Below are 22,732 nucleotides of genomic sequence, written 5' to 3'. Positions count from 1 at the left end.
TTTTTTCTGTTACAATTGGTATACTAATTTATTAGATAGAAAATAATTGATTTTAAATCTGTTTTGATCCGATCCGAATATATTATTGTAAATAAAACACTAAAGAATTTTCTGGTTACCTAAAATGCATGAGCTTTGAATATATCATTACCGTCAGACCTTTACTAGTTGGTTAAGTAACAATCAGAGCCGGCTCTACCCATGTGCGGTGCTCATGCATATAGTCCATCTAATTTTGTCTTTTTTTTTTCTAAACTAAATTTATTAAAATTAAGGTCCAAAATTTTTTTTTATAAAAATACATAAAAAATTAGAATCAATTATTTTTTTTAGCTTAGGGTCCTTAATGTTTTTGAGCCGGCCTTAGTAACAACACAAGACTATCCCTCAAATTTGGACAAGTCAAAAGTCTCGTGTTTTGAATTTCAAGGTTTCGTAAACTTTAAAGTCTTTTAAAATATAGTTGAATTCAAAGAACAGTACTCATATGCTTGTATTCATTTTCTACTAACAACAAACCCACACAAACCACTCGAGCTTTTCGAGTATTTAAACAGGAAAAATCCACCTACCAAACACTTACTTTGTAATTCTTTAATTATTTTTATACCTACTAACGCAGTTAATACGTAATTTTTTATCTTACATTTCAACCTTTATAATTACATTAACTCCTATTATATGTATTTTTTTCCACTCAAACTAAACTGACAAGAGAATTATTTAGGTGAAACTGTGAATTGGTCCTCCTGCGGTACTTTTATTAGTCAATGGTGACTTACGCGTTAAGTTTCAAATTTCATACAAGACTTTTCAGAACAAAATTATGCTTATGTTTTAAAAAAAAAAAAAATTCGTGATATATTGCAGAATTCTTGAAATATTTCATTGCTATGTGATTTGTTATAATATAGAAATAGCTTGAGTAAAAATTGTATCTTTAAAAGATACAATTACTAACAGATCTAACTTCATCATTGGTAACCGCATAAACATCTTGATAAAATTGCATCAATTAGTTTTTCGAATAGTAGCCGCGTAAACAAAAACTCTTGTTTTTTTAAAATATAACCTCGTTAAGAAAATTCTCAATGATTATTTTTCACCTGTGAAACTCCACACAGTGAGGACAAAATGGGTATAAATATAATTTCGCATTCGCATATCGTAAAGTGTCATAGAGCGACCCGTTCAAGTCGTAATACTTGGTCAACACGCAAAAGCGTGAGCTAGCGCCGGTAAAATCCGACCTAAGTGATGAGCTCTCAAGTCATGACCGCTTCCTCGTTAAATAACTCTATATATATATGCACTCCCTCTCATTTATTTGATTTCCCACATAACCATATCTTCTAATTTTCTTTGATATCAAACAAAAAAAACTTTTTTTTGTACAACATAAAGAAGAGAAAGTAAAATACGATGAGAAGAGTTAGTTGGTCTACTGTTTTGATTGTGGTTGTGATGGTGGCGTTGTTTTTCGTAGAACACGTAGTGGTTCCGGCTGCGGCGGGGAGGGTTCTTACGGAAAAATCGGGAGATGGAAGTGAGACGATGACGGTGGAGAAGATGAAGTCGACGGTGGATTCTTGGTTTCAGCGTTTGGCGTCGGGTCCGAGTCCAAGAGGCCGCGGCCATTGAATTTCCCTTTCTTTTTCTATTCTTCTGGCCTGAGGAGATTAATTAATCTCGATATACCCATGTGTATACCACAACAAACGGTGAAAATTGTATTCCATTCATTTGTTTCATTATTTTTTTTTTCTTTAGACAAAGTTCATATATCTAGTGACAGAAACTAAAACCCTCAATATACAATTATACATGTACATGATTATACTTTTGTTGGTTGCTAATTTTAATAAGATTTCATACTTCTGGTTTATTTTGTGGTAGTTTGAGAACGAAATTATTCAAATAAAAAAAAAAGGACAGAGCGGGGAAACGAGTGAGTCGTGCACGCCATATATGTAAATATGTAGCCGGCTGGGTCACCTCATAACATTTTATATTATTACATAGTTTTGGCCAAATCCGGAAGACAACGAGAGGAGCCTTCGCATGTCACAAATTGAAAGGTTGGAGTGCGTACAAAGCATGAATTTTGAAGTTCACAGGGCAGCAAACCAAAAGAGCCCATAGTCGATAAGCCAAGCTTATAGACATAGAACGAGTTGATTTCAAGGAGTAGCAGATTAAAAGAATTGGATTTGGAAACTTATCCAGCTTTTAGAATGATATTGAAGTGCACAAGAAGCTCCTACATATTGCAATGAAACGACTTTTTCTTAAAAAGGAGAGATTTGTGAACCATTTCCTGGGAACAGACGCGAATAAAACTAAGAAAAATTTGACTGAATGTGCACATAAAACCATAGTGAAAGTATTCAAAGGCTCTATCTCTTTCTTCAAATGCTTGCAACTTCGGATTCACTCCTCTCTGTAGTCTGGATTTTCCTTCAATATGACGAAACCTTCTAATATGGGCGACAACGGAATGTACCTGTGACCAGTTTTTTTTAAGATTCCAATATGAAAAACAGAGTTTCATTTCGAGTAGGATAATGTAACAAGGGGTTTAGAGGACCAACATACTTCTCGGTTGCGAGTTCGGCTCTCTCCCCAGCAGCAAGGAGAACAGGTGTTGAGTGCGTTTGAAACCCAGTGATTGTCTTGGGTCGACCTGCCTGTCCAACCACATCAACCGCTTGTCCTACCCGCACTGGCACCGAGATGGGCTTCAGGTTCTCATCCACCGTCAGCATCATCCTCGGCTACACACTCAAACCGCATTGTGTTAGTAGATAAACATCGCTTAGTCCATTACAAAAAGTCATCAGACAGGAAATTGCACTCACCTGCATCGCCAAAACAAGGAAGTAGAGCACATAGTGGTATTTACCCAGTATAATGGATCTCATGTCAAGGCATGCATGCAACAATGTCACTATACCAGCAAGTGCGGTTCTGGGTACAAAACACAACACCCATGAGGATTCACAAGGTGGAGCGTTGAAAGCCAAGTATACATAAAATTTATGTTATAACTTACGGCGATAGCAAGAGCCGTTCGGAGTGGAAAGGATTGAGAGTTAAGAGACCCTTTCCCATATGCACAAACCCTTGAGCGATTCGCACCTGCATTATGAGTAAAGACAATGATAACAAGCCTATACTAAGTAGAAACTGTGTTTATTGCATGAAAACCAAAAAGAAATAATAAAACGTTACACAGAAGAGAAGGCTGGCATCCTTGTAATAATAGCTGGAGAGATTTCTAAGCATCCCAGCTATCCTTGCATTGTTGGTTCCAGCGCCTATCAATCCAAGGGAGATAATTGCTGCCTGTAGGAATCACATGAAACATCAGTCCAACGCTGCATAGCAAGTCAATGAAATTACTACTCTACCTCAACCATGAGTGGCGAAAAGATAACTCACCATGGCAACTTCTGAATCTGTGTCATGGCTTAGCCTGCTCAAAGTGTCCATAACAGTCACCTGGAATTATAAAAAAATTTAGAGAGTAACAACAGTATTCTTCAGCAGAAAAGTAACTGCACGCCGCCAAAAACTAGATATACAGAAATAATATTCACCTTTGGGTTTGATATACATAGGAGACCAAGAGCCAAAGGTACTGCACGCCGAATGTTCGGTTCTCCATACTGTAGCACGCGCTCCAAAGAACGGATCTCCATATCCAGACCCAATTCCTCAGACATAGCAACCATAGCTAATCCAATCACAGCTGGACCCTGGTGGATATCACCTTTCTCCAGATGCTCTCCACACTGAGCCAGAAGGTCTTGGACCTGAATAATTTGAAGAGTCAGCGACTAAACTAGAAAGAGGTGAATAATCTAATTCAACCACTAGCACACTTGATCAGATACCTTAAGGACATTCCCGGTTCCAGCATATGCACATGAAAGAAGTGTCATATCACAATACTTTCTGATTTTCTCATTGAACGTCTTTGAAACTTCCGCAGTAGCCTCCACACTTTCCTGCTCGATATTGGCACAAGTTAGCACTAATAAGCGGGGGGAAATAACGATCAGGTACACAAACAAGAAAATAATCAAGTACGACTTGCTGCCCACCTGTTTACCAAGGTACAAAAGTCCAAGTCCAAGAGGCAAGAATCGAGTAAGGGCTTCACCCAGTTCTGCCTCGCTCCGATCCATCAAAGCAAATATAATAGATTGCGCAACCTCTTCGTTACATGAACCAACGTAAATCATCCCCAAACTAAGTGCAGCAAATGCAATCACATCGAGAGGTGCTTTTGCATCATTTAGTATTGGAGACAAACGGCTTCTTATCTATCCAACAAGTGAGTATGTTATTGTCTCGTCAACAGAACATTCAACTTAGCTTATAGGTAAGAAGATAGCATGTATTCACCTGATCTTTTTGGGAACCCGCACATGCAATCCCGAGACCCATAATAGCACCAATTTGGACAGATGAATCCTCATTGTCAATATAGTCTGCGAGAAGGGCGAATGCCTGAGAAAGAGAGCTGGGTGAGAATGAATGGCGAAAAATAGTGAACACAGAGGTTCACATCTCAAAAAAATAAATCAACTCACAGGGTCACAATCATCCTTAATGCCACAATTAACAATCCCAACTCCCAGCAGAGCTCCAGCAATGACGGGATTATCACTACTATGGAAATATTTGTCGAGTTGAGCTAGTCCGGTGTTCACATCCCACAATTGAATCATACCCTATATATAGTTGTTACAACAAGGTCGTGTTACAAATTTTACTTCCAAAAATATGAACATAGCTAATCAATTTATCAAATAAGAAGAGGCATACCAAACTAGCAGCTGCACTGGTCTTGCCATGTTCTTTATTTTTGAAGAGCCAGTTTCCAGCTGATCCACTGGTTGAGTCAGATGGCACTGTCATTAATTTGTCCTGCAAGAAGGAAATATATGAAAAGGGCAGCCCTCAAAATTCTTCTTATTTTGCAAATCATATTGGAAATATACCTGGCCGAATCCAGCATTTACAAATGCATTCACAAAAGTCGCAGACAGATTCTGTCTAGCTGAATCCACACTTGCACCAGAGCTAACCCTGCCATCAAGCAAGTGAGCCTGCAAAATTTCAGTGGAAAGGTAAATGCACTGACATAAACATATCCTGTAACTAAATAAACTAGTAACAGGAATAATATTCAATTAAACTGATGTACCTTGTAGATGTCTTCAGGCGTCTTGGCCTCCATGACCTCAATATCCCTAGCAAGTGTCAGATATCCTTCACTCAGCTTCGTGTTGTTAACAATATCCTGTAGGGCTTCTCTGTCCTGCTCATTTGCAACCATATCCTGGTCAAGCACAAAGGTGATACCCTGCACGGAGAAATAACAAGAGAAAAGGAAATATAAGAAAATAAATAATTAGGTACTGCACCTTTATGCTGATTTAAATTATTAGGAACTTACTTGACGTGCAATCATGTAGCAGAACTGTTTTTTTTTTAGCAGATCGGTACATGAGGTAAAAACTTGCTTCACATACTGGAAAAAGGAAAAATATATATCATAAGAAAGATACATATAGAGGAGAGCTTAACCCAGCTGCTCCCATGTTGCAGAAAGAGGATATTGTTTTATATGAAGATTAGAACTCAGACCTGCATGTTGTCAAGAAATAATGCAATTTGCAGCGCGTTTGGATATTCTGCAAACTTAATGTAGATCATGTAAGCAATATCTAGAACCAACATGTCATCTGGTCCTGGAAGATACCTGAACGAAAACATACAATATCAACGGGACTGATCATGGGCAAGATAACCAAGCAAAGCTCATGAGAGCTTGTCTCATATGAAAATAACAGTTATGAGTGATCTAAAACCATAATTAAAGGTGAAACGTGAAACGTGAAACGCCAGTCAAATGAATAAGCTCAACGTATTGAAATTACTTTGCTGCACTCGTGAGATAGTTGCATGTCCTCCTGAAATTTGTGCTGTCAACATGCTCAAGTAAGAGATCAAGATCCTCAACATCCATTAAAAGGTCAACAGCTTCGGTTTCGGCATTATGCTGCAAAGAACAAAATGAAATCCTTCAAAGATGGGAAAAAACAAGAGGTGCAAGTTTCAAGCCTACCAATGAAAGTTTTATTAATTTATATATACAATGGAACCCTTGTTATTACAAGAAAAGTAAACATGACAAGGATCTCACCTTCATGTGAAAAGAAACAATTTGCTGCACAAGATCCATTAAGTCTTCAATAGAGGACTCTTCACCCTGATATAACAAAAAGATGAGCATATAACCATATTCAGTAACGATTCTAAGCAAAATAGAAAGCACATTGTCATAATATTCATTAACAGACCATAATATCCATGACATTGCTAGAATATGACTTAACACTTTTCGAGCGAAAGAACATTGCCAAAGACCATATTGTTTACTAACCTGACGCATTGTATACTCTTCTGCAATCTCTCCGGCCAAATTCCTGACATACTCGTGACCCCACGATCCGATTTCAACCTCTGATCCAGTCAACCTATAGTTTAAGCTTTCCTGAAAGATTATTGTATAACAAAGGATCAGCAACAAATAACTTCATCAAATTCTACCAAGAACCATAAAATACAAAGCTGGTAAGGCATATCATAAGAGGAAAACAAAAAGGAATCCAGTTATATGAATGTGAAGCAAATAGCAATAGGCAAGAAACTCCTACAACAATAGCAAGAAAGCATACCCTTTCACCTTCAGCAGACATGGTCAGTGCCAGGACCGAAAGTATATCAGCCAACATTTTCTGCAAAAACAGGGAGAGCGATCTTACAATCCAAACTCAGTAGAACGAGCAAGACAGTGTTGATGAGAAATGACTTAAAATGTTTGAAAGCATACTTTGAGATCAGACTCCGCCATTTTTACATGAAATTCCTTAAGAACTCCATAATGAGGACGGAGAAACTTGAGGGGTTTTGGAACTGATGTCATGGAGCTTGTTGAGTCACGAATTTCCTTCCTACAGACCAAAAGAGAGTGAATCAAGATAAGACAACGAGAAAAGAAGGAAAAACATGAACACCGTCGGTACTAAAGCAGCAAAAAGAAGTGTCAATATCCCATAAAACAAACTCCAACGAAAAAGTATCAGAATATTTGCAGCGAATCAACTCAAGGATGGGTTAAGAGATGCAAGAACTACCTCATGCTTTCAAGAGCAGCCTTCTGTAACTCAGGATTGGGGTCCTGAACTCTCTCAACATAGAGCTCCAGGTTCTGCTTTAGTTGCAAGTCCTCTTCAGACTACAATAACATCATATGCAAACTGAGTCAGCTAGCAATCATCGCCATAACAAGAATTGTATCTTCCCAGAACGAGTTATAATACGGCGAAGAACAGTCTCGGGCCGTTCTTAATCTCGCTTTCTAAATAGCAATGAGGCATTTTTCTTTGCCAAATCTTTTAAAACCAAAGAACATCAGCTAAACCCTAAATATCGGAAAATCTAGAGCTTAATCGTGAAGTTTTTCCCGATCTCCCCGGATTCCAAAGAAAAATCGAAATCGAAATAAAGATAACTTACCAGATCCTCTTCCTTCTTATCATCCTTCTTCTTGGAATCTTTAGAAGGAACCTTCGTCGTAGCTTCGTCCCGCTTCGCACCACCGCCAACACTGTTCGGATCCGGAACTGGAGCCATTGTTAGTCAGACTAGCACCTGATCAAATCGACGAATCCAAACAATGACTATCGAAAGTCGAAAAACTCGGAAGAATCGAGCAGCTTTCTACTTATGAGCTCTCGCGGAAACCCTAAGTCTGAAAAATCACGTTAGAGAAGAATTATGCTTTTCTTCTGGAATGAAGCAAAAAAGTTTCCAACTGTAGAAAAAAAAAATAACATCAGAAAAAAAAAGTCATATACAACTTATACCGGAGAAGATTACCCCTCGATCAAGAATTCCATTATGGGCTCAGCCTGTAATCAATTGGGCTTTTCATTGGGCCCTACTTTTCTATATACAGACAAAATAAATAAAAGATACCAAAACATTTATTTTATTGGATTTTGATTTGATCAATTTTTTAGAAATGGAACGAAAAAATAGCAACGAAATCGATCGGATTTAAGTTCGAACAACATAATAATAGCAACATTTATATAAATACGTTACATGTCGGAGTCTACATGCTTTTTAAAGATAAATTTAGTAATATTTGTCTAACTCAAACATTATACCTTCACATAATAAAAGAGGAAATGACATTTAATTGTTTTTTTTTTAATAAATTTTTTGTTATCTAAATGGAGAATCTCAATTACTTGAGCGATAATAAAAGAAGAAAAAAGGAAACAAATGGAGAAGGGAAGAGGCAAGAGGGCAAAGCTGTGATTAAAACACCGTCAACGGAGACAAACAAAGATCGTGTTTTCTCGAACCTTCCACGAGGTTCTTTACTAAGCCAAAGCAGAAGAGACCAGAGAACGAAGAAGAAATCCAGAAATTACCAATTTCTTTTTTTGTTTAATCGGATTCAGGAAAAGTGAAGAAACGTAAGAGAGAAGAAGAAGAAGGTGAGATGGGAGTGGATTATTACAAGGTTTTACAGGTTGATAGAAGCGCTAACGACGATGACCTTAAGAAAGCTTATAGAAAACTCGCTATGAAATGGCATCCCGACAAGAACCCTAACAACAAAAAAGACGCTGAGGCTAAGTTCAAGCAGATCTCTGAAGCCTACGATGTATGTTTTCCTTTTTGTGTTTGATTCCAATTACTCCACTGCTTCTCAATTCAAATTATCATTGCTTTATTGATGAAAATCGTCCCAAAGTTTTGATTTTGATTGCTAGTGAGCGTTTTTCTTTCCCTTAATACTGTCGGCGGTCACGAACTTGTTTCTGATTTTGGATATTAGTCGGATTTCACGATTTGATGTTGTGTTGGATCGTGGGTTTTCCAGATTTCGTGTTCCTCAGTAATTCGAATCATAGTATCAAGTAAAAGATGATTGCTTTATTTTTGAGCTAAGCTAGATTATCCTCAAAGCTCTTAATTTTGTGCTTCCTCTGACTCATGCTTTATCCTTTGTCTTTTACTCTGTGATTGATTATTGAGAACCTCTTAGGCACTCTATATACTTATCAGTTATTGCAAGTCTGTGTAGCTTAGGATTATGAGGAACATACTAAGATTGTTTAATTTGACTCAGGCTTTTATGGGGCTAATGTTGTTCTTTGTTGTGAGTTGATTAGGTTCTTAGCGATCCTCAAAAGAGAGCGGTATATGATCAATACGGTGAGGAAGGGTTAAAAGGGAATGTGCCACCTCCCAATGCTGGTGGTGGAGCCTCATACTTCTCAACAGGAGATGGACCTTCATCTTTCAGATTCAACCCGAGAAGTGCGGATGATATATTCGCTGAGTTTTTCGGGTTCTCGACCCCGTTTGGTGGTGGTGGTGGAGGGCAGAGATTCGCTAGCCGCATGTTTGGTGATGATATGTATGCCTCTTTTGGTGAAGGAGCAGGTGGTGGAGGAGCTATGCATCATCATCACCATCATCATCATCACGGTGCAGCTAGGAAAGTGGCTCCTATCGAGAACAAGTTGCCTTGTAGCCTTGAAGATCTCTACAAAGGAACTACCAAGAAGATGAAGATCTCCAGGGAGATTGTAGATGTCAGCGGGTAAGTGATCAAACTCAGATACCATTCCGATCAAGTTCCCTGTTTGATTTGAGCTGGCCCTAGTTGTTGTCTTAACAATAGTTAATATCTGTCTTCTTCGTTTTTCTTCTGCTAAATGTAGCAAGGCAATGCAAGTGGAAGAGATTCTAACGATTGGAGTGAAACCCGGGTGGAAGAAAGGCACAAAGATCACATTCCCAGAGAAAGGCAATGAGCATCCAGGTGTGATTCCAGCAGATCTAGTCTTCATCATTGACGAGAAACCCCATCCAGTGTTTACCCGCGAGGGCAACGACCTGATTGTCACACAGAAAGTCTCACTAGCTGATGCCTTAACAGGCTACACCGCAAACATAACGACCCTTGATGGTCGTACACTTACAATCCCAATCACAAATGTGATCCATCCAGAGTATGAAGAGGTGGTTCCTAAAGAGGGAATGCCACTTCAGAAAGATCAGACAAAGAAAGGGAACTTAAGGATCAAGTTCAATATCAAGTTTCCAGCGAGATTAACTGCGGAACAGAAAGCTGGGTTTAAGAAGCTTATTGGGTGATGATTAAAGCTTCTCTGTCTTATGATGTGTGGAGATTGGGTTAAATTTGGTAATATACGATTTATATAGGGAATTCTCTCCCTCTTCATTAATTTCGTGTTGTTAAACAAGTCTTCTTTTTAAAGAATAGTTATTTCAAGATTTGGTACATGTCTTCCATAAACAAAAATTGAAGATCACAAATCTTTTGTTTTACAAAAGTTTCTGCATTTTCATGTCTAGAGTATGAAACTATTCTTTGGTAAGGGGAGATCCGATGCCATGACGGCGTGTGGGGAATGCGAGGAAGAAGGCACCACAAATGATGCCGATGATAAAAGGTAAACTGGTAAGAATCTCCTTGGTTTCCTCGGAAGGAACAGGAAATAAACAACGGGTTACGTTCTGATCAAACATGGAGACTGCGAAGAAGACGAGCATTGACATGATTGCGTGCACAAAATCAAGAATCTTGAGCTTATACTTTTCCCTCTCCTCCTCCGTTAGAGTAATCGATCCATCTATCACACATAGCCCACTCCACGTTGCCAATCCGTACCTAACCTGCAACATTAAGTTTGGTGCTTGTTTCAACAATTTGGACAACTTGAACAAAAACTCTATGAATGGTACAAAACAGCCGAAAATGTGACACAGATGTCAGATGTGTATATACCTTGCCGTTTGGGTCTCTGATGGAGTCGGTAAAGGAGAAGAGGAAGCAAGAGATGGCGCATAGGGAGACGAGGAAGCAGGTGAGCCATCGACTGGTGATGGTGGGACACTGACCTTGATGGGTTAGGACCGGACACATTATTTGAAAACTCATTACCGAACCGGTCGGGAGCAGATTTGATAGATGAGCTGTTCCTTTGAATGTTTTCCTCACAACTCTCTCTACTTTCGACTTTGGTTTTCTTGGTGCCGCCGGCAACGATGCTATCAATGACTGCTTCGTCTCCTCCATAACTATTTTTGTTAGTTAATCACTCTGCAAATTCGAATGATTATATATGTCTCTTCTTTCCTCTATAGTTATTCTGATTTGAAAGAATTGCACAAGATTTTATGGGTTTCGAATTCTTTCTTTTTTGGTGTCTGCTTCTGTTGAGTTGTTTGTTCAGGTTTCAAGGTTGATATTCTGTTCTTCCATTTTTATGTTTCTGTTGCAGGTCAGGATTAGCAATAAGAAACGTAAAAACCAAATAATATATTTGAGTAACGAAACAAGAAATAGGAGTTTTGTAACAGAAAGGATTTAACTAGAACTCTGTTACCGTTTCCTAAGTAGGCCTGGGCATAATACCCGAACCCGAAGAACCGAACCGAACCCGACCCGAAAAATCCGATCCGAACCCGAACCCGAAGTTTTAAAATACCCGAACGGGTTCTAAATTTCACAACCCGAAAACCCGAACCGAACCCGACCCGAACTCGAACCCGAACAAGTACCCGAACATACCCAAAATATAAGTACATAGTTATAATATATTAGTAATATTTATATTTGTAATAACTTAAGTGCCTAAATTATTCGGATGTTAAGATATTTTAGGGTGTTTTAACTACTTTGGGTTAGATATGGGTTAAAATACTTGGGTTTTATAGATTTTTTTGAGTATTTTTCAATACTTTGCATAGAATCGGATACAAAATTTCTAATATTTGGATACTTCGGGTAAACCCGAATCCGAACCCGAAATACCCGATCCGAACCCGACCCGAACCCGAAGTTTTAAAATACCCGAAAGGGTTTTAGTTTTCTAAACCTAAAAAACCCGAACCCGAAAAACCCGACTCGAACCCGACCCGAATATCCGAACGCCCAGGCCTATTCCTAAGTATGAACTATATAGATATGTAATTATCAAAGTTACTTTTATAAAACTGATGTGAAAAACTTTGTTATAAAAATTAACACGAACAATGGTCCTTAAATTTTTGATGTTTATGCAAAGCCCAAATATGAAAATAAAGATTAAGTCGAAGCCCGCTGGAAAAGGGAAGACGTGGCTTAATTCTAATCTGTCTAACGTATGGACCATAAAGAATTGTACATTAAATTGGTCTTTGCACGAATTTATTCTTCGGCTAAAAGAGGTTATCGGTTGTGAAGTGGACCTGCAATTCACTTGTGTGTTAATAAGAAATTAAGAATAAATAAACGAGAACTTAATTTTTACATACAATACATGTAAGCCATATGAAACAGGAACTTTTAAAACGAAATAAACCTTTGTTTTACTTTATTTTTCCGTATATTGTACAAAATAGTTAACAATTGATATCCAAAGTAGCAGAATTTAAGAGAATCTCGTTATTATGTGAGCAAAAGTCCAAAACAATTAAAAGGCAGCGTGCTTGGGGAGACGTAAAGAGAATGCAAACTAGGAAGAAAGGTCATTTTCGTTAGAGAACCAAAGACTTAAAACATTATTGGATTAATGTGACATCATTGTGCATAGTACGTTGTACCATCGCAAACTCGTGATATTCGATCACAGATTAAAGACATGATCTATCATTTTCTCCATTTCCCCCCTTAAATCTCGTTGCTTTTCCAAATCAAAGTGACTGTTGCTTTTCCCATCGAAATGACAGTAATCTAACAAAATCTACTGTTAGATCATGTTTCTCCGACCAACCAGATTTGACCTTGTCTACGTACACACGTGGCTTCACAAACGCGCATGAAGCTATTGAACTTGGAAGCATAAAACTATATTCTATAGTTCCATTTAAAAGATTGTCCATCAAATTATCTTAGTCAATCTAGGGTTGGGATCAGAGGTGTTTAGGTTTTCGGTTTAACAAATGTTATAGATCGATAGGACATTTCCTCACCACTATACACACACATAAAGTTTTGCATTCATAACATTAAATCCAGAAGCTTTAATGTTAACATAACATTATATGCACACTAGAAAAGTCAACATAAATCTAGCATCACATGGCCCATTTGTCTCCATCATTTTGACCATCATAGCATTTCAGTTGACTTGGAGAGTGACCATTGTATTTCTTTTCAAATGAACAATTACATGTTCTTATTCATTTATCAAAAAAAAAATTGATAAAATTACCCTATGTAACCATTCAAAATCCGCATTTTTTTTTAATCACTTTATAAATTTTGGGGATGATTTATATGTATAGTACTTTTCTCTGTAATAGAATTCACATGGATGTATATAATTTGCCTCCTAATTCTTCCAATCTTGAAAAACATGTTTCACCCATGTCTTGTCACAGTGTTCGTTTCTCTTTTTGCTTCTACACAAGTCCTTATAATTACCAATCCATAATTTCGTTTTATTCACAAATCCAAAGCATGAAAGAAGAATAACGATTCTCTTTCCAAAAAAATGTTTTATTGTCTTATTCTCCTACTATGTCTCTCTTCTACGTATCCAAGTCTATCTTTAAACCAAGATGCCACCATTCTCCGGCAAGCCAAACTGAGCTTCTCCGACCCGGCCCAGTCCCTATCTTCATGGCCCGACAACGACGACGTCACTCCATGCACGTGGCGAGGCGTGAGCTGCGACGACACGTCAACCGTTGTCTCCGTCGATCTCTCAAGCTTCATGCTCGTCGGACCTTTCCCCTCCATCCTCTGCAACCTTCCTTCTCTCCACTTCCTCTCTCTATATAACAACTCCATCAATGGTTCTCTCTCCGGTGACGACTTCAACACGTGTCGGAATCTCATCAGTCTTAATTTATCGGAGAATCTTTTGGTTGGATCCATCCCAAAGTCACTTCCTTTCAATCTTCCGAACCTCAAGTTCCTCGAACTCTCCGGTAACAACTTATCAGACACAATTCCGGCGAGCTTCGGAGAGTTCCAAAAGCTTGAGACTTTAAACCTCGCCGGTAACTTCCTCTCCGGTACAATTCCCGCCTCTCTCGGTAACGTCACGACTCTTAAAGAACTCAAACTCGCTTACAATTTGTTTTCTCCGAGTCAAATCCCGAGCCAACTCGGAAATCTCACAGAGCTCCAAGTTCTCTGGCTCGCCGGCTGCAACCTCGTTGGTCCGGTACCTTCAGCTCTGTCCGGATTAACTCGTTTGGTTAACTTGGATTTGACATTTAACCGACTCACAGGATCTATCCCGAGTTGGATCACACAGCTAAAGACCGTCGAGCAAATCGAACTATTCAACAACTCGTTCTCAGGCGAGTTACCGGAAGCTATGGGTAACATGACGACGCTAAAAAGATTCGACGCGTCGATGAATAAGCTGAGAGGAAAGATACCCGACGGCTTAAATCTGTTAAACCTCGAGTCACTCAATCTCTTCGAGAACATGCTCGAAGGTCCCTTGCCAGAGAGTATAACTCGCTCCAAAACCTTGTCAGAACTCAAGCTTTTCAACAACAGACTCACCGGAACATTACCGAGTCAACTCGGCGCTAACTCGCCATTACAATACGTGGACCTATCGTATAACCGATTTTCCGGCGAAATACCGGCGAATCTCTGCGGTGAAGGGAAACTAGAGTATCTAATTCTTATAGACAATTCGTTCTCCGGAGAAATCTCGAATAATCTAGGAATGTGTAAGAGCTTGACTCGGGTCCGTTTGAGTAACAACAATCTTTCGGGTCATATCCCTGACGAGTTCTGGGGATTGCCTCGCTTGTCACTGCTCGAACTCTCTGAAAATTCATTCACCGGAAGTATTCACAAGACGATCTCCAGTGCGAAGAATCTATCGAACCTACGAATCTCAAAGAATCAATTTTCAGGTTCAATACCCAACGAAATCGGATCGCTTAAAGGACTGATCGAGATTTCCGGAGCGGAGAATGATTTCACCGGTGAAATTCCTAGTAGCTTGGTGAAATTGAAGCAATTGAGCAGGTTTGATCTCAGCAAGAATCAACTCTCCGGCGAGATTCCTAAAGGAATCAGAGGTTGGAAGAATCTAAATGAGCTCAATTTGGCTAATAATCATCTCTCCGGTGAAATCCCTAGAGAAGTCGGAATGTTACCTGTTCTCAATTACCTTGACCTCTCCAACAATCAATTCTCCGGTGAAATTCCGTTGGAGTTACAGAATCTGAAGCTAAACGTTTTAAATCTTTCGTATAATCACCTCTCCGGTAAAATTCCTCCTCTCTACGCGAATAAAATCTACGCTCATGACTTCCTCGGCAATCCCGGTTTATGCGTTGATCTCGACGGTCTTTGTCGGAAGATCACACGGTCTAAAAACATTGGTTATGTTTGGATTCTCCTAACGATATTCTTGCTCGCCGGTTTGGTTTTTGTCGTCGGGATCGTTATGTTCATTGCCAAGTGCAGAAAACTCAGAGCCTTGAAGAGCTCTAATTTGGCAGCGTCTAAATGGAGATCCTTCCATAAGCTTCATTTCAGTGAGCATGAGATAGCTGATTGTCTCGATGAACGGAACGTAATAGGATCTGGATCTTCAGGTAAAGTCTATAAAGCGGAGCTTAGTGGCGGAGAAGTTGTAGCTGTGAAGAAACTCAATAAAACTGTTAAAGGAGGAGATGAATACAGTGATTCGTTGAATAGAGATGTTTTTGCTGCGGAGGTCGAAACGTTGGGAACGATTAGGCATAAGAGTATTGTGCGTTTGTGGTGTTGTTGCAGCTCTGGTGATTGTAAGTTGTTGGTATACGAGTACATGCCTAATGGGAGCTTAGCTGATGTGTTGCACGGCGACAGTAAAGGCAGGGTGGTGTTGGGTTGGCCAGAGCGGTTGAGAATCGCTTTGGACGCTGCCGAAGGTCTATCGTACTTGCACCATGATTGTGTTCCTCCAATTGTGCACCGCGATGTGAAGTCGAGTAACATACTGCTAGATAGAGATTATGGGGCTAAAGTTGCTGACTTTGGGATCGCTAAAGTCGGTCAGATGAGTGGTTCCAAAACTCCAGAAGCTATGTCAGGTATCGCCGGTTCTTGTGGTTACATTGCACCAGGTATAACCAACTGCATTTTTGTTGATCTTATGTTCTGAGTTTTTTAGAGATATTAACAGTTTTGAATTTCGCAGAATACGTATACACGCTTCGGGTGAATGAAAAGAGCGATATCTACAGCTTCGGTGTGGTGCTTTTGGAACTGGTTACAGGGAATCAACCAACGGATCCAGAACTCGGAGATAAAGATATGGCGAAATGGGTGTGCACTACACTTGACAAATGTGGTTTAGAACCCGTGATCGATCCCAAACTCGATCTCAAGTTCAAAGAAGAAATTAGTAAAGTCATTCACATTGGTCTACTCTGTACCAGTCCTCTCCCTCTAAACCGACCTTCCATGAGAAAAGTTGTGATCATGCTTCAAGAAGTCTCTGGTGCTGTTTCTTGTAGCAGTCCAAACATATCTAAACGCTCCAGGAGTGGTGGGAAACTCTCGCCTTACTACACGGAAGAGTTGAACAGCGTTTGAACATTCAAATATGGGCTGAGATTGGGTTGGGCCCGGATAGCAATTTGATGATATGATGCTAGGTGAATTGTAAGAAAGATATCAGAAACAGAAAAGTGGAGCTTTCTGATTAGGTAACTGCTCTTAATGCTAATATAAAGTTATAGTTTGGATATTAATTTTAAATTAATGCAATGTTTGCAATATTTGGTGGTTGGTCCACCCAATAGTCAACCTTCATTTAAACTGAACTGTGAACTCATTACCAGTGTAATCTTGAAAACGGATGTTCATTGGATGAGCGATGATCAATATTTTATTTTATTTTTTTTTAATTTTCATGATTAAAACTTACTGGTAAATGTTTATATTAATCCCATTATATATTGCATATTCTAAATAGCCAATTAGCACCGACAAGATTACTCAGTATAATATGGTTAGATTTCTTGAATGTCACCTTGCTGCGCTTTCGATCCACCTATGAAAACAACAAACTAACCACAAATTTTTCCAACGGACACAGAAGTGTAACATTTGTTTAGTTTTTTTTTTTTTTTTTATATATGATAGGTAAATAACATGTGTTTAAAGTTAACAAAGAGAAAAAATAAATAAAGGTCGAGGTTCCTTGTTATGCATGAGAAGTCTACGTGAAGAAATAGAATAATGACTAGCTTTTTAAACTTTCTTTTTCTTTTTATCTACATAAAAAGAAATATCTATCTAATTAAAAACCAATATTTTAATGTTTTCTAACGTATATCACTAATATATCAATATATAATTTCAGTAAATTAATGTATATGGAGACGTTAAGACAAGAAAAAGATGTGTAAATTATAAGTATAAGTTTCTGTAATAAAATCTTTACATGCACTCTATGGTGACATTGGACCTTAACTTCTCTTTCTTGTTTTTTCTGTTCTACCATATCACGTCTGAGCTCTCACAGACCAGCAGCAACATCTTGCCCCAAACTCACTCCATCTCATATTCATTTTTAGATCCTATACATTTTATCACCAAATTACCAATATTAATTGATTAATTCCAGAATTTGTTATTTTTACTCAGCATTATATATTGGATATATAGAGATCAGCACACATAAATACTACAAGACAAAGGTATTTTGTTCCATAACTTAAGAATGTTATTGTCAAAAAAAAAAAAAAGAAGCTCACACATGTATTCCCTCACAAGATTTTGTCTTTCATATAATTTTTATTTGACCAGTCTTTGTCTATTTCGCTCTCACACCATACATGCCATGAGCCCAACCAAACTTAAAACCCAAGCAAACTATTTTTTTTTTTTTTTCCTTTCTGGTAATCCAATTTTATTGTATTCTTCAGAATATCACAAATTTAGTATTTTTAAGAATAAGCTAATTAAAGTCTATTCAATTCATATGTTTTTACTTCAAAAATGTATATGTACATGCACACTTGTAAAAAACGAAAAAGAAAATAATTTAGCAGTATATATTAAATTAGTAAAATATCTTTAGACTTTACTTTCAAGTTGTAGGTGTGCCTGTCCCTCTCGTTGTTACTTAACATGTATGTTCTCTACATAGTCTTGAAATAACAATTTGTACACATTATAAAAATAAGGTCTAAATAATACTATTTCTACTAGGATTATCTCAACTCACCTCTCTCTCTCTCTCTCTCTCTCATGGATAGTAGAGAGTTAAAATCAAGTGCAAAAAAAGGCAATTAACTCAACTTAAAAAGTGATGAACAAGAATTTAATTCCTTCCTCTTTGTCAAGATAACCTCAAAGAGATCTTCTTATGAAACATATGCTTTAGCTATCTTTAACCCTTTTCCCCCTTCTCTCTTTCTCTTTCTCCCTCATGCCTTTGTTTATTCTGATGAAGTTGTGAGCACTGAATTAAAGAAGAGAAGAGAGGAGAAGAAAGATATGCACAAGAAGAAACTTAGGAACACAAAACAACATGACTTGGTGCAATGACCGTAGCGATGTTCAGACCGTTGAAAGAATCATTCCCTCCCCTCCGGCGCCTGAGTCCCCGGTTGCCTCACTTCCGGTCTCTTGTCACAAAACTTGTCCTTCTTGTGGCCATAACTTCAAGTTTCATGAACAGGTTCTTTTTTATCTCTCCACCTATATCAAGTTTCTACTTTTAGATGATGTTGGATATGTGAATATAATATGTAATGTAGGCGGGGATCCATGACTTGCCGGGACTTCCTGCTGGAGTGAAATTTGATCCGACGGATCAAGAGGTCTTGGAGCATCTTGAAGGGAAGATAAGAGACGACGCAAAAAAGCTTCATCCTCTCATCGATGAGTTTATCCGTACCATCGATGGTGAAAACGGCATCTGTTATACCCATCCTGAGAAATTGCCAGGTGATTCTATGTTGTTCAATCATCAAGAGTATAATTATATTTTTTTCGTCTTCATATGATCGTCTAGTAATGAATATTGAGAACTACAAAAATACGTGGAAAAAATAATTGAATCATATTTTGCACGATATAAATGTCAAGAAGATGTAGCTAATCCAATTTATTAATTAATTAAGTTTGATGAATGCTAATTAGTCGTTGATATATATATATAGGAGTAAACAAGGACGGGACGGTCCGTCATTTCTTCCACCGACCGTCGAAGGCATACACGACTGGAACAAGAAAGCGACGTAAAGTCCACACTGATTCTGATGTCGGTGGCGAGACACGGTGGCATAAGACCGGCAAAACACGGCCAGTTCTCGCCGGAGGAAGAGTGAGAGGCTACAAGAAAATCCTAGTGCTCTACACAAACTACGGTAAACAAAAAAAACCCGAGAAGACTAATTGGGTAATGCATCAATATCATCTTGGCACCAGCGAGGAAGAGAAAGAAGGCGAGCTCGTCGTCTCCAAAGTCTTCTACCAGACTCAACCACGCCAATGCGGTGGCTCTGCCGCAGCCACGGCTAAGGACCGACCTTACCTCCACGGCCTCGGTGGAGGTGGTGGCCGCCACCTTCATTACCATCTTCATCATAACAACGGCAACGGTAAGAGCAACAGCGGTGGAGGATCTGCCGGAGCCGGTGAGTATTATCACAATATTCCGGCTCTTATCTCGTTTAATCAGACCGGGATACAGAACCATTTGGTTCATGACTCTCAACCTTTTATCCCTTGAAGGCAAAACCATTTTATATCAACGATCATAAAATAAAACAAAAGGTATATAATCTAAACATTATCTTTGATTTTACTACACATTACATATATACGTTGAAAATAATTTAAATTTACCGTGCAATCTTATATACGTAACTTGTTTTTTAGTCTTAATTCTTTTTTCCTTTTGATTTTACTGCTTTGTACAATTTAAATTCCTTGGACTGACCATGAAAATATGTTCAAAGATCTCCCTTGATTGGTACATGAATTCATTTTGATATATTGTCGGCAGAGATTTATGGTGGACTATATAACACGATATTTAAATAAGTGCAAAACAATCGCCAACAAAACTCTAATTTTTAAAAGCATCCACGGTTTAATAAGCGTTTTGACCCCCTGGTAAAAATATACACAAAATGAATCACGTTGATAAGTATATACTTACTAATTAGTACATCGGCAAGATCAATCATATACAGAAGTTGCATAGCGACAATCGTCTATGACTATACGTATAAGTATTTAACCAAATGACATTTAACTCCAAATGCAAGTCTCATACATTTTTTCCTCCCAAACGACGACAAGTTTATTACAATTAACTCATTCAGCAAGACAGTATCATTTTTTTCTGGAGATCAATTTTTACTTTGAGATAGAGAGAACCCAAGAACTTAAAAAGTATTTAGTAGTACAAATGAAGCTTTTTGTTCCAAAGATTCGAGAAATTTAAAAGACAGACATGAACCGCATGGGGTTTTTACTTAAGAAACATCTCTACTTCTTTGCATCGACATCCAAATTCATCTCTTGTAGGTTAAGTAACAGATCATCTGAGCTCAAGTACACCTTGTTCGCCGAGTTTGCTATGGTCTGTGCAATCTCTCTTGCAGCCTCTATCTTTCTGAGCGTGATAAACGCTTGGTTGTTTGCAATTGCTTGACCAATGAGCTGAGCACTCTTGGCTTCTCCCTACACAACCCATGAGAACTTTTGTCACACCACAATTTCGGTCTCAGATGTTAGATAAGTGGAAATGTAGAGAATCTCTTTACCTGGGCGCGGATAACAGCACTTCTCTTGTCTTGTTCGGCCTTCTCAACGATGAACTTAGCCCGCTCAGCCTCTTGAGCCGCTACCTGCTTTGCTTCAATGGCAGCTGTGAACTCCTTCCCGAATGTCAGGGTCGTGATGGACACATCGTCAAGCGCAACGTTGAAGTTTGCTGCTCGTGCAGTCAGAATCTTCCTGATCTCCCTACTGACCGCCTGAGAGTATCCCGAAAAATATCTTTAATAACTTCACTTACTAAGAAAGAAGATTAAGATGATCATATATTTACAGTCACTTGTATACCTCTCTCTGAGTAATAAGCTGGCTTGCATTGTACTGAGCAACCACGGCTTTCAGAGTCTCATGGATTATAGAAGGCAGAACTCTCTCGCTGTAGTTCTCACCAAGGGTTCTGTAGATTTCAGGTAACTGGTCTGCCATGGGACGCGTGAGAACCCTAAGCCCAATTTTCACCTGAAAGTTTTAAAACCCACAAATGATGTTGTTTATCGAAATAACACTACAGTGGCATATGAGAAACCACATGATGGTTGAAAGGAAATACTTCACATTCCCTACATTAACAAAACAAAATGACTGAAAATGGGAGGAGTTGAAGCAGAGTAGAGTACCATCTGAAGGTCACGGCTTCCGGATGTACTCTCAACAAGGTAAGGTCGAGCGCGAACGTCATAGATGATAGGCCTTTCGAACCCAGGAATCATAAGGTGTGTACCCTCAGGGTAAACCTGCGTAATAACAAGGTTACCAGCTAACATACTTGTGAAATTAGAAGACTGTTATTACGCTCAACGAGAACAGCAGAACAACAAGATTTCAAGACTAATAACCAAACATGGACAACAAATCAGCCTCGGGGATTAATAAACAACATCTCGCAGATGGTAATCAGACTTTCACTAACAAATCAACCAGGGCAATTTCATCCAAATGTCACAAACCGTAAAAAAAAACCAATTTGAAGAAACACTGACTAACCTTATCTTTAATACCGATTAAACGATTGAACATGATGGCTCGATGTCCTCCTTCAACATTGTAGAGACTGTGTGTAGCACCATAGAGACCAAGCCCACCAATAATCCCAATCTTAAGCAACGCCGAAATGGCACCACCACCTGGCAACTTCGGAACTTTGACATTGTTCAAATTCATCTCTTTTTTCTTTCTGGAACAATCCCAATATTTATAAAACAATAATCAAAATCCAGAATCAGATCTACTCAATTATGCAACTTCAACATGAAAGCAGGAAAAGAGTAAAGTAACAAAATCAAGTCAGATTCAGCACATGAAGCTATAAAAGATAGCAAATTTAACGAACGATCATGCTAGGCTACTCAAATTACTTCAAATCAAACAGTAATACTCGCATCTTAGGCATAATAACGACGACATATTGGAAAATTCGAGCAGAAAACTCTCACCTACCTCCGAAATTCACTTGTTCACTAAAATTTTCGAAAGGAATTGATCAAAACCAACCCATTACAAAAAATTACATAAGCAAAATGGCGAGATTCGTACCTGAAAACTTTGCTTCAAGTCACAGAGAGATGAAGAGGAAGATCGTGGAGAAAGGGGTTTAGGGTTTAAGCTCTGACTTCTATTGGAGAAATGTGACGGTGACTCACATTTTTCGTTAGGGAATGAACTTTGGGCTCACGTTATGGGCTATTAGATGCTTTAAATGGGCTTGGTGGTGAATTAGAATACTTTATTGGGCTTGGTATTGATAAGCCCATGTACGAAATATTTGACACATGGCTTTGCTGCTAAACATGCAACCGAACAGTTGTCGAGACAAGTCGCAGCATATACAATGGATCAAACACGCTAGTGTCGCCGCAT

General features: G+C 38.6%; 7 protein-coding genes across 8 annotated transcripts; 4 read left to right on the top strand and 3 right to left on the bottom strand.

The window, feature by feature from the left end:
- The first annotated feature begins 1,343 nt into the window (after positions 1 to 1,343).
- Positions 1,344 to 1,885, top strand: LOC9303521. The gene has a single exon (XM_021016777.1). It carries the CDS (start codon positions 1,423 to 1,425, stop codon positions 1,639 to 1,641), a length of 219 nt encoding a protein of 72 aa, XP_020872436.1. The 5' UTR covers positions 1,344 to 1,422; the 3' UTR covers positions 1,642 to 1,885.
- A 310-nt stretch (positions 1,886 to 2,195) lies between these two features.
- LOC9305571 (26S proteasome non-ATPase regulatory subunit 2 homolog B) lies at positions 2,196 to 7,922 on the bottom strand. The gene is made up of 23 exons (XM_002867402.2): positions 7,594 to 7,922; positions 7,212 to 7,312; positions 6,908 to 7,028; positions 6,753 to 6,812; positions 6,458 to 6,568; positions 6,218 to 6,283; positions 5,952 to 6,073; positions 5,659 to 5,773; positions 5,468 to 5,542; positions 5,216 to 5,374; positions 5,010 to 5,117; positions 4,834 to 4,935; positions 4,599 to 4,739; positions 4,411 to 4,515; positions 4,107 to 4,328; positions 3,897 to 4,010; positions 3,600 to 3,815; positions 3,442 to 3,501; positions 3,232 to 3,345; positions 3,053 to 3,138; positions 2,859 to 2,967; positions 2,596 to 2,774; positions 2,196 to 2,503 (listed from the first exon to the last, which is right to left on the bottom strand). The coding sequence occupies exons 1-23, from the start codon at positions 7,708 to 7,710 to the stop codon at positions 2,431 to 2,433; spliced, it is 2,676 nt and encodes an 891-aa protein (XP_002867448.1). The 5' UTR covers positions 7,711 to 7,922; the 3' UTR covers positions 2,196 to 2,430.
- Positions 7,923 to 8,314: 392 nt separating this feature from the next.
- Positions 8,315 to 10,405, top strand: LOC9303520 (dnaJ homolog subfamily B member 13). The gene is made up of 3 exons (XM_002869453.2): positions 8,315 to 8,755; positions 9,267 to 9,700; positions 9,822 to 10,405. Exons 1-3 carry the CDS (start codon positions 8,591 to 8,593, stop codon positions 10,255 to 10,257), a joined length of 1,035 nt encoding a protein of 344 aa, XP_002869499.1. The 5' UTR covers positions 8,315 to 8,590; the 3' UTR covers positions 10,258 to 10,405.
- LOC9305570 lies at positions 10,322 to 11,474 on the bottom strand. 2 transcript variants are annotated; one of them, XM_021016776.1, is made up of 3 exons: positions 11,126 to 11,203; positions 10,913 to 11,025; positions 10,405 to 10,795 (listed from the first exon to the last, which is right to left on the bottom strand). In XM_021016776.1, the coding sequence occupies exons 1-3, from the start codon at positions 11,201 to 11,203 to the stop codon at positions 10,489 to 10,491; spliced, it is 498 nt and encodes a 165-aa protein (XP_020872435.1). In that variant the 3' UTR covers positions 10,405 to 10,488. The 2 variants fall into 2 exon arrangements, with proteins under 2 accessions (XP_002867447.1, XP_020872435.1); XM_002867401.2 differs by having other exon boundaries at positions 10,322 to 10,800; positions 10,913 to 11,474.
- A 1,923-nt stretch (positions 11,475 to 13,397) lies between these two features.
- Positions 13,398 to 16,973, top strand: LOC9305569 (receptor-like protein kinase 5). Its single transcript, XM_002869452.2, has 2 exons — positions 13,398 to 16,197; positions 16,272 to 16,973. The coding sequence occupies exons 1-2, from the start codon at positions 13,605 to 13,607 to the stop codon at positions 16,667 to 16,669; spliced, it is 2,991 nt and encodes a 996-aa protein (XP_002869498.1). The 5' UTR covers positions 13,398 to 13,604; the 3' UTR covers positions 16,670 to 16,973.
- A 1,243-nt stretch (positions 16,974 to 18,216) lies between these two features.
- LOC9303519 (NAC domain-containing protein 73) lies at positions 18,217 to 20,095 on the top strand. The gene is made up of 3 exons (XM_002869451.2): positions 18,217 to 18,764; positions 18,844 to 19,033; positions 19,249 to 20,095. The coding sequence occupies exons 1-3, from the start codon at positions 18,615 to 18,617 to the stop codon at positions 19,818 to 19,820; spliced, it is 912 nt and encodes a 303-aa protein (XP_002869497.1). The 5' UTR covers positions 18,217 to 18,614; the 3' UTR covers positions 19,821 to 20,095.
- Positions 20,096 to 20,343: 248 nt separating this feature from the next.
- On the bottom strand, positions 20,344 to 22,511 carry LOC9305568 (prohibitin-1, mitochondrial). The gene is made up of 6 exons (XM_021016561.1): positions 22,409 to 22,511; positions 21,860 to 22,049; positions 21,493 to 21,609; positions 21,164 to 21,334; positions 20,863 to 21,075; positions 20,344 to 20,779 (listed from the first exon to the last, which is right to left on the bottom strand). The coding sequence occupies exons 2-6, from the start codon at positions 22,034 to 22,036 to the stop codon at positions 20,585 to 20,587; spliced, it is 873 nt and encodes a 290-aa protein (XP_020872220.1). The 5' UTR covers positions 22,037 to 22,049; positions 22,409 to 22,511; the 3' UTR covers positions 20,344 to 20,584.
- Positions 22,512 to 22,732: the final 221 nt, after the last annotated feature.

The sequence above is a fragment of the Arabidopsis lyrata genome (assembly GCF_000004255.2).
Source record: "Arabidopsis lyrata subsp. lyrata unplaced genomic scaffold ARALYscaffold_7, whole genome shotgun sequence".
Lineage (NCBI taxonomy): Eukaryota > Viridiplantae > Streptophyta > Magnoliopsida > Brassicales > Brassicaceae > Arabidopsis > Arabidopsis lyrata.
This window is presented reverse-complemented; position numbering and strand designations above follow the sequence as displayed.

Excerpts from the sequence above, each read along its gene's own strand:
- LOC9303521 (XM_021016777.1), top strand. The coding sequence starts at position 1,423 with ATGAGAAGAGTTAGTTGGTCTACTGTTTTGATTGTGGTTGTGATGGTG.
- LOC9305571 (XM_002867402.2), bottom strand. The coding sequence starts at position 7,710 with ATGGCTCCAGTTCCGGATCCGAACAGTGTTGGCGGTGGTGCGAAGCGG. Across the intron at positions 4,516-4,598 it reads TTAAGGATGATTGTGACCCT|GCATTCGCCCTTCTCGCAGA; the intron begins GTGAGTTGATTT and ends TCTCTTTCTCAG. Across the intron at positions 2,968-3,052 it reads GAACGGCTCTTGCTATCGCC|AACCGCACTTGCTGGTATAG; the intron begins GTAAGTTATAAC and ends TTTTGTACCCAG.
- LOC9303520 (XM_002869453.2), top strand. The coding sequence starts at position 8,591 with ATGGGAGTGGATTATTACAAGGTTTTACAGGTTGATAGAAGCGCTAAC. Across the intron at positions 8,756-9,266 it reads AGATCTCTGAAGCCTACGAT|GTTCTTAGCGATCCTCAAAA; the intron begins GTATGTTTTCCT and ends TGAGTTGATTAG. Across the intron at positions 9,701-9,821 it reads GAGATTGTAGATGTCAGCGG|CAAGGCAATGCAAGTGGAAG; the intron begins GTAAGTGATCAA and ends TGCTAAATGTAG.
- LOC9305570 (XM_002867401.2), bottom strand. The coding sequence starts at position 11,203 with ATGGAGGAGACGAAGCAGTCATTGATAGCATCGTTGCCGGCGGCACCA. Across the intron at positions 10,801-10,912 it reads TCAGAGACCCAAACGGCAAG|GTTAGGTACGGATTGGCAAC; the intron begins GTATATACACAT and ends TTAATGTTGCAG.
- LOC9305569 (XM_002869452.2), top strand. The coding sequence starts at position 13,605 with ATGTTTTATTGTCTTATTCTCCTACTATGTCTCTCTTCTACGTATCCA. Across the intron at positions 16,198-16,271 it reads TTGTGGTTACATTGCACCAG|AATACGTATACACGCTTCGG; the intron begins GTATAACCAACT and ends TGAATTTCGCAG.
- LOC9303519 (XM_002869451.2), top strand. The coding sequence starts at position 18,615 with ATGACTTGGTGCAATGACCGTAGCGATGTTCAGACCGTTGAAAGAATC. Across the intron at positions 18,765-18,843 it reads ACTTCAAGTTTCATGAACAG|GCGGGGATCCATGACTTGCC; the intron begins GTTCTTTTTTAT and ends TATGTAATGTAG. Across the intron at positions 19,034-19,248 it reads CCATCCTGAGAAATTGCCAG|GAGTAAACAAGGACGGGACG; the intron begins GTGATTCTATGT and ends ATATATATATAG.
- LOC9305568 (XM_021016561.1), bottom strand. The coding sequence starts at position 22,036 with ATGAATTTGAACAATGTCAAAGTTCCGAAGTTGCCAGGTGGTGGTGCC. Across the intron at positions 21,076-21,163 it reads AGCTTATTACTCAGAGAGAG|GCGGTCAGTAGGGAGATCAG; the intron begins GTATACAAGTGA and ends GGATACTCTCAG. Across the intron at positions 20,780-20,862 it reads GTGCTGTTATCCGCGCCCAG|GGAGAAGCCAAGAGTGCTCA; the intron begins GTAAAGAGATTC and ends TGGGTTGTGTAG.